A 14,983-nucleotide genomic window follows, 5' to 3' on the forward strand; every position below is an offset into this window, starting at 1 on the left:
GTTGTGTTTTATATTTGCTTGATTGTAATGGGAATTCCTTTCTTTTGAGTAGGTAACTTATAGAGCAGTAGTAACATAAGCATATTTCTTCTCTTGAAATTGTAGACTTGTAGATCAACCAAGTCAGAACCCCCAAGTGTAATTTTTTTTTTTTTTAACATGTAATGAGCTATTAAGGATCTTCAAACGTTGACAGGAGCTGGAATGGGACAGGCTGCTGTTTCTTAGAGGCTGGGCTTGACCGTCTCACTCTGTTGGCTGTGTCTACTCTTACGTGGTGGCATCACATTGGTGGGCTGTTGGTGTGGTGAATTTGGGGAGGGAGAGCACAGGTAAAGGAAGTCCTGCCTTATAGCTACCTACCTCCACTGAGGGAACTTGCAGTTTAGACTTTGAAGATCATGTTTTTTCGTGTTTTGAAGTCTACTTGAGTTAAATCTTTGAGTCGTTAAACATCCCTGGTGGGTGGGAGAGGGCCCATGCTATTCGCATTTTCCAGAAGAGCATCAGTATTTCTTTGCAAGTCCTGAGTTACATATTTGCATGCTAACAATAGCTTGATTGAACATCGTGAAAAAAAGCTAGTATTTTTTGCTTGGGTTGAGTGGCCTATTTTGAGTCTGGCTTTGTGGGAAGTTCCTGCCCTAATTTTAATTTGGGTGATAGTCCCAAGCAATAAGTGGTCCCTTTCTCCCCAAGGAGACCCAACATGAGGTGGTTCAGCATTTCACGAGGGGGTGCCATGAAAATGGGAGAAGGGAGAAAAGCCAACAAGTAGTCAATTCTGTGATAATAAGACGGTGGTTTCTGCCTTGTTTTGGTCGTAAAGGATCAGGATTAGGGCTTCTCACCAGAATAATTTGCAAACTGCAAATAAAGTACCTTCTGGGTGTACCGAAAGACAATTTAGTGGAATATGGGTCAGGAAAAACGGTGTGCAGCTGTAATCAAAAGGGAATAAATAAAGCCACACCGTAGTTCGGGTCAAACGACGCTCCAATGTGCTCCAGAACACCTGTGCCGGAAGCGCAGCCTGGGGACTGACAGCGCGCTTCTCCCCCGACCGAAACCTCCCAAGGCTGAGGGGCCCCGAGGCGAGCCCTTGGGTCCCCGGAGCTTTTGCTGTAAACGGGCGTCCCCAGCCCCGTCCCGTCGCCCCGGCCGCCAGGAGGTCAGGGGGCAGGGCGCTGCTCAGGCGGGCGGCCGGGCCCCCCCGGCGGCGGAATCCCCCGGCGGGCGGCCGGGCTGGTATCGCCCGCCCCCCCGGCCCCCACGTTGGTCGGCTCCGAGCGTGGCGGCGCCGCGCACCGGCAGACGGTCGGCTCGGCCTCCCAGGCCCGGGAGCTCGGTCCGGGGGGCCCGGAGGGATGCGGCTCGCGCCGTAGCGGCCCGCGGGGGGCGGGGAGGCCGCCGTGAGGAGGCGGAGCTGTGAGCCCGCCAGTCCGCCCGGGCCGCCGCCGCCGCCTCGGTCCCCGGCTCTGCTCCCCGCTCGCCCCCGCACGCCCCCGCCCCGGGCCGGCTCGCCTCCGCCGCGGCCGCGGAGTCCGTCCCCCGAGCTGCGCCGCTGGAGGAAACGGAAGGAAGCGCGAGCCATGGAGGGGAACCGGGATGAGGCGGAGAAATGTGTGGAGATCGCCCGGGAGGCCCTGAACGCCGGCAACCGTGAGAAGGCCCAGCGCTTCCTGCAGAAGGCGGAGAAGCTCTACCCGCTGCCCTCGGCCCGCGGTGAGGCCCTCGGTGCCCCTGCCCCACCTGCCGCTCCCCAGGCCGCCGCGTCGCCCCCGCCCGCCCCCGCCCGCCCCCGCCGTCGCCCCCGCCGTCGCCCCCACCGTCGCCCCTCCGGGACCCGCGGGGCCCCCGGCCGGCCTGACCCCGCCACACCCCCGCGCGGCCGCGACTGTCCCGGGCTTGCCTTCCAGGTGCCGGCTCTCCGTGGACGGGCGAGTGTCCCCGCTTCCCGGTCGGTTTGTACGGGTCCAGCTGTCATTCTTGTAGGTCTGTCTGGCCCCATCTTAACTGAGCGGGGCTTCTTACAGGGCTGTTGGCTCGTGGGGCCCCCTCGCACCGCATCCGCGCCCTCAAGGAAGGCCTAGGCCCCTAAGGAACTGAGAGGAATGGGGAGCTCTAGAGGCTAAGGCACAGGTCCCCGTTCCACCACCTCCAGGGCAGAAAACCCTGTTCCCAAAGCAAACATTCTGAATACCTGAGATGACATTGCTTTTCCCCGGTAGAGACTTTTTTAGAAGAGGGGAGCAAAATTTGGCATTGATTTCCTCAGTAGTATCTGATTTTGTGACACCTCAGTTATCGGTAAATCAGGCAAATCGCTAAGGAATAGTCTACTGAACGGACTTTACTTGAATTCGCCCTCTTCACGTTCTGCTCTGCAGGCTTTAAAGTAAGAGTCACAGTCAACATTTACTGAGCGCTGACCAAGTGCCAGGCCTCGTGCCCAGTGTTTCCTAGGAATTATTTCATTTACTCCTCAGAGCAGTCCCGTGTAGAGGTGGGATTCATTTGACTGGGTTTACTTATGTGTAAACAGACTTTTTGATGGATGAATGAATGAGGGAATGAATGAGTGCAAATATTCTACCGAAGGTCACAGAGTAATTAGTAGCAAAGTCAGAATAGTACTTGGGCTTTCTAGCTCCAGAAAGCCTTTAACCACTATGCTGTATTGGCTTGCCGATTAAAAACCGTTTCACTCGAGGTTCAAGGTATTTCTGGGTTAAGAAAACTAATGACAAGTTAATAAGAATGTGAGGCTGTTTTATTTGATTGTTTTCTCGATTTTTTTTTATATTGTTGAAGCTCTTCTATTGTTTGCTTTTCCCTATCATTTTCATTACACTGCTGTTGCATACTATACTAGAGAGGATAGGAAAAGGAAGTGAAAGAAAAGGAGTTAATATTTTAAAAAATGTGGCAAAAATACGTAACGAAATTTACTTAACCATTTTTAAGCATATGGTTCAGTAGTATTAACCATTTTCACACTGTTGTGTCATAGATCTCTAGAATTTTTTCATCTTATAGAACTGAAATTCTATACCAGTGAAACAACTCCCTATTTTCCCTGTCTCCCAGGCCTTGGCAACACTGTTCTTTACTTTTAAAATTCTACTACTTTTGATACCTTATGTAAGTGAAATCATACAATATTTGTGTTTTTTGACTAGTTTATTTCACTTAGCATAATGTTCTTTAACTACATGTTGTAGCACATGATATGATTTTCTTTTTAAGACTGCATAATATTTCATTACACACACACACACACACACCACATTTTCATTATTCAGTCATCTGCCAGTAGATATTTAGGTTGTGTTTATAGCTTGGCTATTGTGAATGATGCTATAAACATGGGTGTGCAAGTATCACATTGCAAGTTTCTCCTGCTTTCAGTTCTTTCACATGCATACCCAGAAATGGGATTGCTGGATCATAGTGACAGTTCTATTTTTAATTTTTTTGAGGAACTACTGTTCTATTTTCCATTGCAATTGCACCATTTTACATTCCTACCAACAGTGTGCAAGAGTTACAATTTTTCTGCATCCTCACCAAAACTCTCTTATTTGTTTTTGATAGTAGCCATCCTGAAAAGTGTGAGGTGATATCCCATTGTGGTTTTGAATTGCATTTTTTTTTAATGATTAGTGGTATTGAGCATGTTGGCTTATTTGTATCATCTGTGGAGAAATGTCTATTCAAATCCTTTGGCCATTTTTTTAAAATAATTTTTTACTAATTAGGGTGTTGAGGATAGAACTCAGGTGATTGGCAGGGCTCTATCCCATGACCCTTACTTTAGATCATGACCTGAGCTGAAGTCAAGAGTCAGACACTTAATGGACTGAGCCATCCAGGTGCCCTTGCCCATTTTATAATTGGGTTGTTTTGTAGTTGAGTTGTAGGAGTTCTTTATATATTTTGGATATAAACCCCTTATCAGATACATGAATTGCCCATTTTTTTGCCCATTCTGTAGGAAGTCTTTCATTCTGTTTGTTGTGTTCTTTGATATACAGAAGTTAAGCTTGATGTAATCTCTTTTGTCTGTCTTTGCTCTTATCGCCTGTGCTTTTGGTGTCATATCCAAGAAATAATTGCCCATGGTTAAAATTTTTTGCATACTGTATAAATACATTGTTTCATTTTAGCCATTATTTAGTACTAGACAGTTTTAACTTAAAGCAAATAACCACTCAAGACAATACCTTGACTTTTGAAACCTATCTCCTCTACCTACTAGCTTATATCCTTAATCTTGGGCAAGTAGGATAACCTCTCTAGCCTTCGGCTCTTTCATCTGCAAAATGGGACAGTAATGTACAGATTTTATGAGGCTGTTATGAGAATCAAAGGAATTAATACATGGAATGCATTTAACAGTTAAGAACTCAATTTTTTTGGTATTATTTCTGTCTGACAAGTGTGGGGCTCTGAGAAACTTTAAACTTGTAGCTTGTCATTCTTATATAAGTGATTTGGGGTTTTTGTTGTTGTTCGTTTAATGCTTCATTGAGAAACTTCATTCTTTCAGTGTTTTGTTTTGCTTTGTTATTTTAACTGAGCTCTGTGCCTGACATAGCTTGAACTCACAACCTTAAGATCAAAAGTTGTATGCTGTACCGACTGAGCCATCTAGGCACCCCCATCATATAAGCAACTTGAAATCAGTCTGTGAAAGGATACTATAAGATATCAAAGCACAACATAGTTGTTGCTCTTAAAGACATGAACATGGAGAAAATTAAGAAAAATAACAGTGAAAATTAATAGTACAATGTCTTGTAAAGTCAGTCTGTGATAACCAAGTAAAGTGATAGGTTATAGTTGTGTGGTCAGAAAGTTCAGATGCAGACTTTGCCCCTGACAATTTTGTAACAAAGGACAAGTTATTTAGCATCTCTAAGTCTTTTTTGGTTATATGTGAAATGAAGATTTCATCACAGGGTTTATGGGAGCATTAGCTGAAATAGAGTTATACACAAATACTTAGTGAAGTGTTTTACATAGAATGTTCTCAGAAGATGTGTAATGGAATAATTTAAGAATTTAGGGGAAGGAAAGGTCTAGAAGATTTGTTTTAAGTCCTGAGAAAATATTTAGTGTAGAAAGAAATTGAAGCTATTGATTATAAAATTAAATTTTAAAATTTTATTTCTGAATTTCTCCTATTCTAGATTATTGTCAAATTCTTATAACTCAGTTTTGACTGGAGGTTCCTCTGATGTGTTGTTATACTAAGATGGGCAAAAGAAAACATTGCATTTGACTTCTATTATTCTTGTACAGTGAATGGGAAAATGTGAGAGTAAATTCTACCTAAATTCCAAAATTTTTATCTTCTTTACATTTTATTTTTGCCAGGTGAGCAGTCTGATTGATAAAACACTTTAAAAAGTTGGCAAGAGTTTTCCTTGAGGAAAAAGCTTGATCTTCAAATGGATCTAGGACATTATTGCTTTCTATGTTTTAGTTAAAGATATTATTTTATGGATCGTTTATTGCAATGGACTTCTAAGTGAATTGACTTTTACAAATAATCAGATATTTTCGTACTTCGAGTTTGGTTTATGTTCAAAAGGATTGATACATATGACTACTAACTACTAACTACTACATATTCTAGAAAAATAATGTCAGCAGGCAGAAAAGTAAATTACATTTTAGTTTCTTAAACTGTATATTTATTGAATTATTGATATGTTTTGGACTTTCACAGAGGGATACAATCTCACTATTTTAATGTTTTGCATTGCTATTTACTTAGTATTAACTTTAGTGTTTCATACTAATTGGGAGGCAGTTTGACTTACAGATTTGTTTGTTTTTTCCAGAAAAGAGCATTTTGATTATTTTCAAGAATTTCTTAGTAACTTGATCTAAATTGTGGCCTACAACTTCAAAAAAAACCATCCTGTGTCTGCTTTAATGAATGGGTAACTCATGTAATTTGCAACATCTATCAGCACAATAGCAATTAAAATAGTTCCCTGTTTTTTCCCCTCATGTGAGAGATATGTATATAGAGTTTTCCTTGTTTTTCTTTTGGCTACATTTTTTAAAATTTAAATCTAATAAAAAATTCAAAGTTCCGTCCTTTTGCCTCCCTCAAAATAGTAAAATAAAGCTTTTTAAACTGTCATTACACATCTGGAGTATTAACCAACCTATTCCTTTTAAGGCAGTTCCATTCTCTTTCTATTTCTGACTTAATTAAAATTTAGTGACGAGTACGAATTATAGCATTCAGAACAATTATTTCGATAACATTGAGTTAAGTGTTATAAAATGATCTCCAAATTTCAGCTAATAGCCAAACTGTTTCAGATATTATAGTTAAAGAATACTGAATTTGGTTTGAACCTTAATTTAATCATGGCTTATCATATTCACAAATGAAGCTTTTCAATAATCAGATAAGTATGCAAAAATGTATATATAAAAATTGTCAGTAGCAAAATTTGGAAAGAGTATAAATATTCATTAGTGGGAATTGATTAAATAAATTGCATTGGATTCAGATACTATGTGCCTATTAAAAATGATAATGTGCCTCAGTAATTTTCCATCCACTGATCCCTTCATCCTGCTCTTTGGCCATAAATCCCCAGCTATCTTTGCTGAATTCAGAGGTAAGCCTGATTACTTCCCTATTGCAACAGTCCTGAAAAATAAATAAATAAATAGATAGATAAATAAATAAATAAAGTGGATTGATATTTATTGATATAAAATGAAATACACAATGAATTAAATAAAAGTGAGTTATAAACATATGTAGATTATTCTAATCTTGTTTAAGCATACATAAAAAACTCAACAGCTAACTAGAATAACTAGAGTCAAGTATACCAAAACGGTTGAGTGATTTTCTTGTGTAGAATTCATAAGTGATTTTTACTTTGTTATGTTTTTTTTAATGAGTTGAGAAACATTACTCTTATAATCACACAAATAAAAGTTGTTTCTGGTTTGTAAAGAGGAGGAAAAGATGCATTTGTTTTTCACATCATGCATTCTTATTTTAGATTTAGTTAATGGTGGATACTCTATGCATCAGGTAGAAACTTAGTAAGTTTCATAAGTAGAAACTTAGGAGATAAAAACAGATCTTGGTTCTTCACTTTTGGATTATTCACGTAAACATTTTTAATACTGTATTAACTTTTTCACTAGTCCTAAATATAGAGTATTCCTAAATTAATTGCAGATTCCACCAAAACCCCAAAAGCAAGACAGTAGGTGTGGAAAGTGAAGGCATAAAATGATGTATAATTTTGAAAACCAAAAGTAGATGTAGTCTGGTTTGTAAGTACTGTATTTGCCCAACTAATGTTTGTAATACTACACATTGTTGCAAATGAGATCTCATGTGATAGCTAAGAACTTAATAAATCAGAAAAATCGAATATGTTCTAAATTGTGGCAGTATTTGAACTGAATCATATTACCTTCTCAGGCATTGGTTCCAGAGATTGTTAATACAGAAAACCTTGCTGATTCCATTTTTAAGATGACAAAACTGGATAATTGAGACCCAGAGGTAATGGAACTTGCCCAGATTTTCACTCTTTGGAGCTAAAGAGTGGTGTGAGTGCATGTACACATGTAGCCATTGTTAATTAAGCAGAGCCCCTATGCATGACGTAGAAAAGTTTTCTGTATAGTACAAATGTTAAAAATATAAAACAAGAGTGTGGTCCTGCTTCAGCAATATTCACCATCTAGCTATTAATCTGGAAGATGTCCAGAAAAAAACTAGATTATTTTTGTGCTAAGAATGAAAGGGAATATATAGATAACTTCTAACTAGCATGCATAGGGACTTTGTGTCCACCTGTAAATACTAAACACATAAAACCATTTTCATATCTGGCTCCACAAGTTTTAGAAAATTCATCATTTATTAGCTGAACTACTTCTGTAAAAAGATACTTCCCCTTTCCTGTCTTATGGTTACACAGTGGTACAATTCATACAGAAAAGACCAGTGCCTGATTGCTTTTATCAGTTTTCAAGAAAAGGAGTTGGTTCCCTTTTTTTCTCAAAAGCAGCTATTAGTATAGTTGACCCTTGAACAGCATGGGTTTGAACTGTGTGGATCCACTAATCAGATTTTTTTTGATAAATACAGTACAGTACTAGAAATATATTTTCTCTTCCTTCTGATTTTCTTAGTAACATTTTTCTCTAGCTTATTTTATTATAAGAATACATTAGATAACACATATAACATATAACATATGTGCTAATTGACTATTTATGTTATTGGTAAGACTTCCTCCCAGTCAATAGTAGGCTATTAGTTAGATTTTTAGAGAGTCAAAAGTTAAATGGGTATTTTTAACTGTATGAGGGTTGGTGCCTCTAATGGTTGGGTTGTTCAGGGTCAACTGTATTATTTTTTAGGTCTTTGGCCAGTAGGGAAACCCCTTTAGATTTAGCTCCTCAGTACAGACAGATTCCCAATAGTCTTTAATAGTTACTTGCTGTTTGCTATAACAGAATGTTGCAGGCTCCTCTTGTACATTTTCTGTGATAGATCTGGAATCAGTCATATTCCCAATAAGCCCTGGCTTCTTTGTGTGTGTTTCAACATCACAGTCTGGAACTAGGGATGCTGTAGCTACTAGATTGTTCATTGTTTCTGGGACTTCTCAGTGTACAGACTAGGAAATAACTTTTCTTTTTTTTTTTTTAAAGCTGAAACAGCTTATGGGTTTATACTGTTACTTTTCATTCAAATTAAGCACTTTGGGGTATTAAACTTCTCTAGTTTATATTCCTTTTTCTTTTTTTTTTTTTTCCTGGCTTATATTTCCATCCCCTTCCTTCCACAATAGTAATGCTGGTTCTCAAGGCCATGGTAAATGATAGAATATGTCATGATTATTATTATTTTTTTTTGCTTTTTGCCCAGCATATACATGCATAATAGTTTCAGGGTAGCATTACTAATATTACTCCACTAATACAGTTTTTAAAAATTGTTTGCATATACTCCACATTTTCCCTCTCCATTTTAAGTTTTTTTTTAATTTTGAAATAATTTAAAATTCCTAAGAAAGTCAGAATAGTATAGACTTTACTTGTATATTTCACTCAGGCTTCCTACTTGATAAAATTTTACTTCACTTGCTTTATCACACCTTTCCTCTGTCCTTCCCTGGTGTCTCCCTCACCCCATGTATACACACACAATTTGTTCTTATTATAATTTTTCCTGAGTCAGTTAAAAGTAAGTTGCAGATATGATGTCCTGTTACCCCTCAATAATTCAGTGTATATTTTCTAAGATAGGGGCACTCTTGTATAACCATCAAATTAATGAAATTAACACATACCTCATTCAGATTTTGCCAGTCTTTCCAATTATGCCTTTGATAGCAAAAAGACACCTGCTGCATTATTTTGACATATTTCTCCCTTGACCTTGGCATTTTTGAAGAGTACAGGATAATCATTTTCTAGAATTTCCCTCAATTTTTAAAAAGATTTTATTTATTTATTCATTAGAGACACAGAGAGAGGGGCAGGCCTCCCACAAGGAGCCTGATGCTGAACTCGATCCTGGATCATGCCCTGAGCCAAAGGCAGATGCTCAACTACTGAGCCACCCAGGCATTCCACATCACCCTCAACTTGGGTTTGACTTTTCCTCATATGAATTTTTGGCAGGAATACATAGAAGTGATGTTGTTTTCTTAGTATAACATGTCAGGAGTGATATAGGCTTTATTGGATGATGCTAATTTTGATCAATTGTTTGAGGTGGTTATTATTAGGTTTCTCCATTCTAAACTTACTTTTTCCCCCCTTTGTAATTAATAAATATTTTGTGGGAAAATACTTGAAACTGTGTAAATGTCCTGTTCACCAATAGGCTTTCCCCAATTCCTTTTAGCTCCATCGATGATTCTTTCCTAAATAAATTTCTAATGGTTGTCAAATGGTGATTTTCTAATTCTATCATTCCTTCTATAATGGATTAGTTGGCACTCAACTTTATTAGTTTGGAGTCATGGATTCATATTTAATCCATTACTATCATTTTTTTTTAAGATTTATTTATTTGAGAGAGAGTGCATGGGCAGATAGGGGGAGAGGGAGAGAAATCAAGCAGACTCTTCACTGAGTGGGAGAGTCTGAAGTGGGGCTCAGTCTCATGACCCATTAGATCATGACCTGAGCCAAAAACCAAGCATCAGATACTCAACCAACTGAACCACTCAGGTGCCCCCATTACTATTATTTGTAATATTGATGCTCAGATTGCTTCAGATTTAGTCAGAAGTCCCTTCAAGTTGACTCCTGTGTCTTTTTGACATATCTTTATCACTCTTTGAGCTTCCTTACTTTCTGGCACGAAAAAAATTTCAGGTTCACTTTTTATTGTCCTGGGAATTAGCCATGGTACTTGGAAACTAAGATATATGCACTAGATAGGCTTCTTGCTACAGGGTTGGGATTGCCTTTAGGTCTTCTCAGTTGACAGAACTAAGAAATATATGTATGTGTGAATGTATGTATGTAGGTGTATATATCTGTGTGTTATATGTGTTTGTATATGGGCATATGTATATGTATAGTAATTTAATCTTTATTAATTTTGATATCAGTCCAGGATTCATTCTAGCTTTCTCCAGTTCCATATATGTAGTATCATGCTCAGCCCTTTTTTTTGGCTATAATTGTCCTCTTGGGTCCAATAAACTTCATCTAGGCTTCAGCTGCCAAAAGATAGAGAAGAGAACAGACTTTGTGTTTTTTTTTTTTTTTTTTCAAGTAAAAGACAAGCCAAAGGAAGCCCACCATTTTAAAAATATTTGAATCCATCTACAGTGTCAGAGCATATTATCATTACATATTATATGCTCTCTCTTTTAATTGTAATTTAGTCTTATCTCTGTAGGTCACTACATTTAGTGCTCACCATCAGTCCTTATATCAATGTATTTATAATTATTTGGGATTCATGAAGCTTGTTCTCTAGTAAATTTTTAGGAAGGGCTTGTGGGGACTATGCTCCTAAGTTCTGGAATGTTGGAAACTGTTCATCTGTGGCCTTAGTGCTTGAAGTTAGTTGGTGCATACAAAGTACTTGGGTGAAATTTTCTTTCTTTGGGTATCTAAATTTGTTATTCCATTGTTTTTTGTAAATACTACTGGTAAGCAAAGTTTGATGACAATCTAACTTTCTTTCATTTTAAGTTGCTTTATCTTTTTTGCCTAGATGCTCAGTTAGTTTTAAAAGAATATATTATGGTATTGGTTATTTTGTGCCAATATTCATAGGTATGTGATTTGCCCTTTCATTGTATGGTTTGAGATGTTTTATTGGAAAAGTATTCTCCAATTATTGTTTTATTGGTTTTATTCCTATGCTTTATTTTCTTTTTTAGGAATCCTATTAAATATATGTTGGATATTCTTAAACTATTTTTAGTATTTGCCTTTTTTTTCTAACTTTTTGTCCTTTTCAATTTTTAATTTAAAAATTTTCCCCTTTTAACATTCTCTTTTGCTTATACAACATTATTTGTAGTTTATTAATTCTTCGTTTCTCCTAGTTTTTTTTTTTTTTTTGAATTGACTTTCTTTTTTTATTTCTTAGTCTTTCCTGAGTTTCATCATCTAAGTTTCATCATCTAATGAATAATTCTGGGGGTTGTTCTAATTCTAATTTATGGTATATTTTCATATTATGTATAACTTTTTAAAAATTCAGCTTATTTTGAGGTAGTAGTTTATGGTGTTTACCTGTTTTGTTGGCAAGTCTTTGTGGTATGCTTTCATTGTCTTGAAAGATTTATTTTATTCCTATTTACTTTTTTTTTTTCTCACAATAACTTTGTATCAGGTATCAGTTCTACCATTTTCTTTGACTTATTTTTTATAGTCATTTTTATGTGAAGTTAGTTAGCCTTTCTAAATACACAGAATTCCTTCTCCGGTTTTTGGGTAATGTTTGAAAATATGTCACCTTGCTATATAAGTTTTCTTCTCTCTTTTCTCCTTCCCCACTTCATCATGAGTTTCTTTCTTTCTTTTTTTTTTTTTTTTAAGATTACTTATTTATTTATTTGGGAGACCGAGAGCAAGCAAGAGAAAGAGAACGAATTGGGGGGAGGGGCAGAGGGAGAAGCAGACTCCCTGCAGGACAGGGAGCTGATGTGGGACTCAATTCCAGGACCCTGGATCATGACCTGAGCTGAAGGTAGACGCTTAATTGACTGAGCCCCCCGCCCCCCGCCCCAGGTGCCCTCAAGTTATATTTCTTAAACATGTGTAAATTTTATGGCAAAGATAACTTAGTAAAGTTGCTAAAAGAAATTTTAGGGGATCCCTGGGTGGCTCAGCAATTTAGCGTCTCCCTTTGGCCCAGGGTGTGATCCTGGAGTCCTGGGATCAAGTCCCGCATTGGGCTCCCTGCATGGAGCCTGCTTCTCCCTCTGCCTGTGTCTCTGCCTCTGTCTCTGTGTCTCTCATGGACAAGTAAGTAAAATCTTAAAAAAGAAAGAAAGAAAGAAATTTTAGAGAGAGAGAGAGGAAGTACGTGGGAGCTGGGGAGAGGGGCAGAGTGAGAAGGAGAAGCAGATACCCTGCTGAGCAGGGAGCCTGACTTGGGACTCAATCCCAGGACCCTGAGTTCACGACCTGAGCTGAAGGCAGATGCTTAACTGACTGAGCCACCCAGGTGCCCTGGTTTCTTATTTCTTCTATTGCCCCTGCCCTCTTCAGCTTGGGTCCTGTTCCCAGAAGATTCTTAATGTGACTTTGTTCTGGATGAGAGTTTTGACTGATTAGCTGAGTATTTGTAGTGCCTGCAGTTTCCACGCCTTTACAAGTTTACTGTGGACCATGTCATTCACATGCTACTATAGTGAGCAAACTCTTTTTTTTTTTTTTTTTTACATACTTTCCTCAGTTTTGCCTGCTGTGTTGTAACATAGACAGTCACTGTGGGTTATTTTGGAGTTCTTTTGTTCTGTGGACTGGCAAATACCCTGTTACTGTGCTCTACTTCTTCCCACACAGATGGTAAAACCCACATAGATCTTGTAGCTATTGGTGGTTCTTCCTCACCTTCTGGTATTTTAGGATTTTGTGCATTAGATTTTGGTTTTGCTATCTAATTTCTAAGGGAATTTGCTATCAGATTTTCTAAGGGAATTGGTAGAGATTTAAAATATTAGCTGCTGTCACATCCTTCTTCCCAAAATTCTCACAGAATTTTTGAGAATTTTTGTGAACTACTAGCCTCTAGACTATGCTGGCTTCTGCTCTCAAGGTTAACATTATGATTGCATTAAATACAAGCTAAACTATAGTTAAAAATTAACTATAAAAAATTAACTATATAACATATACTATACTTGTTAATAACATAGGTTGCTATCTAAGAGCCTTTCTGTATCATCTGCAACTGGATATCATAAAAACTGAATGTATGTTTTTTGTGACCTCTTGAATGCATTAGCTAGGGAAAAGATACAGTAGAAAGAAGTGTATATATGCATGCACACACATACCACACACACACACACACACACATATATATATAATTATATGTTTGCAAATTTGCCAACACTGTTGGGGTCTTTAAAAATAAATATATAACAGGGATCCCTGGGTGGCGCAGCGGTTTAGCGCCTGTCTGGCCCAGGGCGCGATCCTGGAAAGCCCGGGATCGAATCCCACGTCAGGCTCCCGGTGCATGGAGCCTGCTTCTCCCTCTGCGTGTGTCTCTGCCTCTCTCTCTCTCTCTCTCTCTCTCTGTGACTATCATAAATAAAAAAATAAAATAAAATAAAATAAATAAATAAATAAATAAATATATAACAGCTTTATTGAGATAAAATTCACATACATATAATTCATTCATTTAAAGTATACCATTCAATGGGTTTTAGTACATTCACAATTGTGCAACCATTGCAGCAAACAATTTTAGGACATTTTCTTCACCTCCGAAAGAAACCCTATAATTATTAGCAGTCAATCCTTGTTTGTCCCCAATTCCAACCTTTCCTCCCCACTAGCTCTTGGCAATGACTAATAGACTTTCTTCTCTGTACAATCGTCTATTCTATACATTTCAGATAAATAGAATCATACAATATTTGTGACTGGTTTCTTTTTTACTGAGCATCTTTTCAAGTTCATCTATGTTGTAGCATATCAGTACTTCATTTTTCCCCCAAATTTTTATTTAAATTCTAGTTAGTTAACCTACAGTGCAATATTGGTTTTAAGAATGGAATTCAGTGGTTCATCACTTACATACAACATCCAGTGCTCATCATAAGTTCCCTTCTTAATACCCCTCACTCATCTAGCCCATCCCCCTCCTACTTCCCTCCTTCAACCTTCAGCTTCTTCTCTATGGTTAAGAGTCTTTTGTGGTTCGTTTCCCTCCGTCCCTTTTTCCCGCCCCCCTCCCATATATTCACCTGTTTTGCTTCTTAAATTCCACATATAAGTGAAATCTTATGGTATTTGTCTTTCTTTGACTTCTTTCGCTTAGCATAAAACAGTCTAGCTCCATCCATGTTGTTGCAAATGGCAAGATTTCGGTTTTTTTGATGACTAATATTTCATTTGTGTGTGTGTGTGTGTGTGTGTGTGTACACACACATCTCACATCTCACATGTTTATCCTTCATCAGCTGATAGACATTTGGTCTCCTTCCATACTTTGGCTATTGTTGATAATGCTGCTATAAACATCATGGTACATGTACCCCTTTGAATCTGTATTTTTGTATCCTTTGGATAAATACTTAGTGCAAATTGCTGGATCATAGACTGGTTTTGAGGAGACTCCATACTATTTTCCAGAGGCTGCACCAATTTGCATTCCTACTAAGAGTATAAGAGGGTTCTCCTTTCTCTGCATCCTTGCTAACACCTGTCATTTCTTGTGTTAATTTTAGCCACTCTGAAAGATGTGATGTGGTATTTC

General features: G+C 38.2%; 1 protein-coding gene across 4 annotated transcripts in view; it reads left to right on the top strand.

The window, feature by feature from the left end:
* Positions 1–1,475: 1,475 nt before the first annotated feature.
* DNAJB14 (DnaJ heat shock protein family (Hsp40) member B14) overlaps positions 1,476–14,983 on the top strand; it is a 47,344-nt gene continuing 33,836 nt past the window's right edge. The window contains exon 1 of one of the 4 annotated variants that reach the window (XM_038582033.1): positions 1,476–1,725. In XM_038582033.1, the coding sequence (XP_038437961.1) occupies positions 1,593–1,725 (133 nt within the window). In that variant the 5' untranslated portion in view covers positions 1,476–1,592. Of the gene's footprint in view, positions 1,726–7,477; positions 7,562–14,983 lie in introns of those variants that run through there. The other 3 variants (XM_038582031.1, XM_038582030.1, XM_038582032.1) reach the window with 3 other exon arrangements.

This window comes from Canis lupus, chromosome 32 (genome assembly GCF_011100685.1).
Source record: "Canis lupus familiaris isolate Mischka breed German Shepherd chromosome 32, alternate assembly UU_Cfam_GSD_1.0, whole genome shotgun sequence".
NCBI lineage: Eukaryota > Metazoa > Chordata > Mammalia > Carnivora > Canidae > Canis > Canis lupus.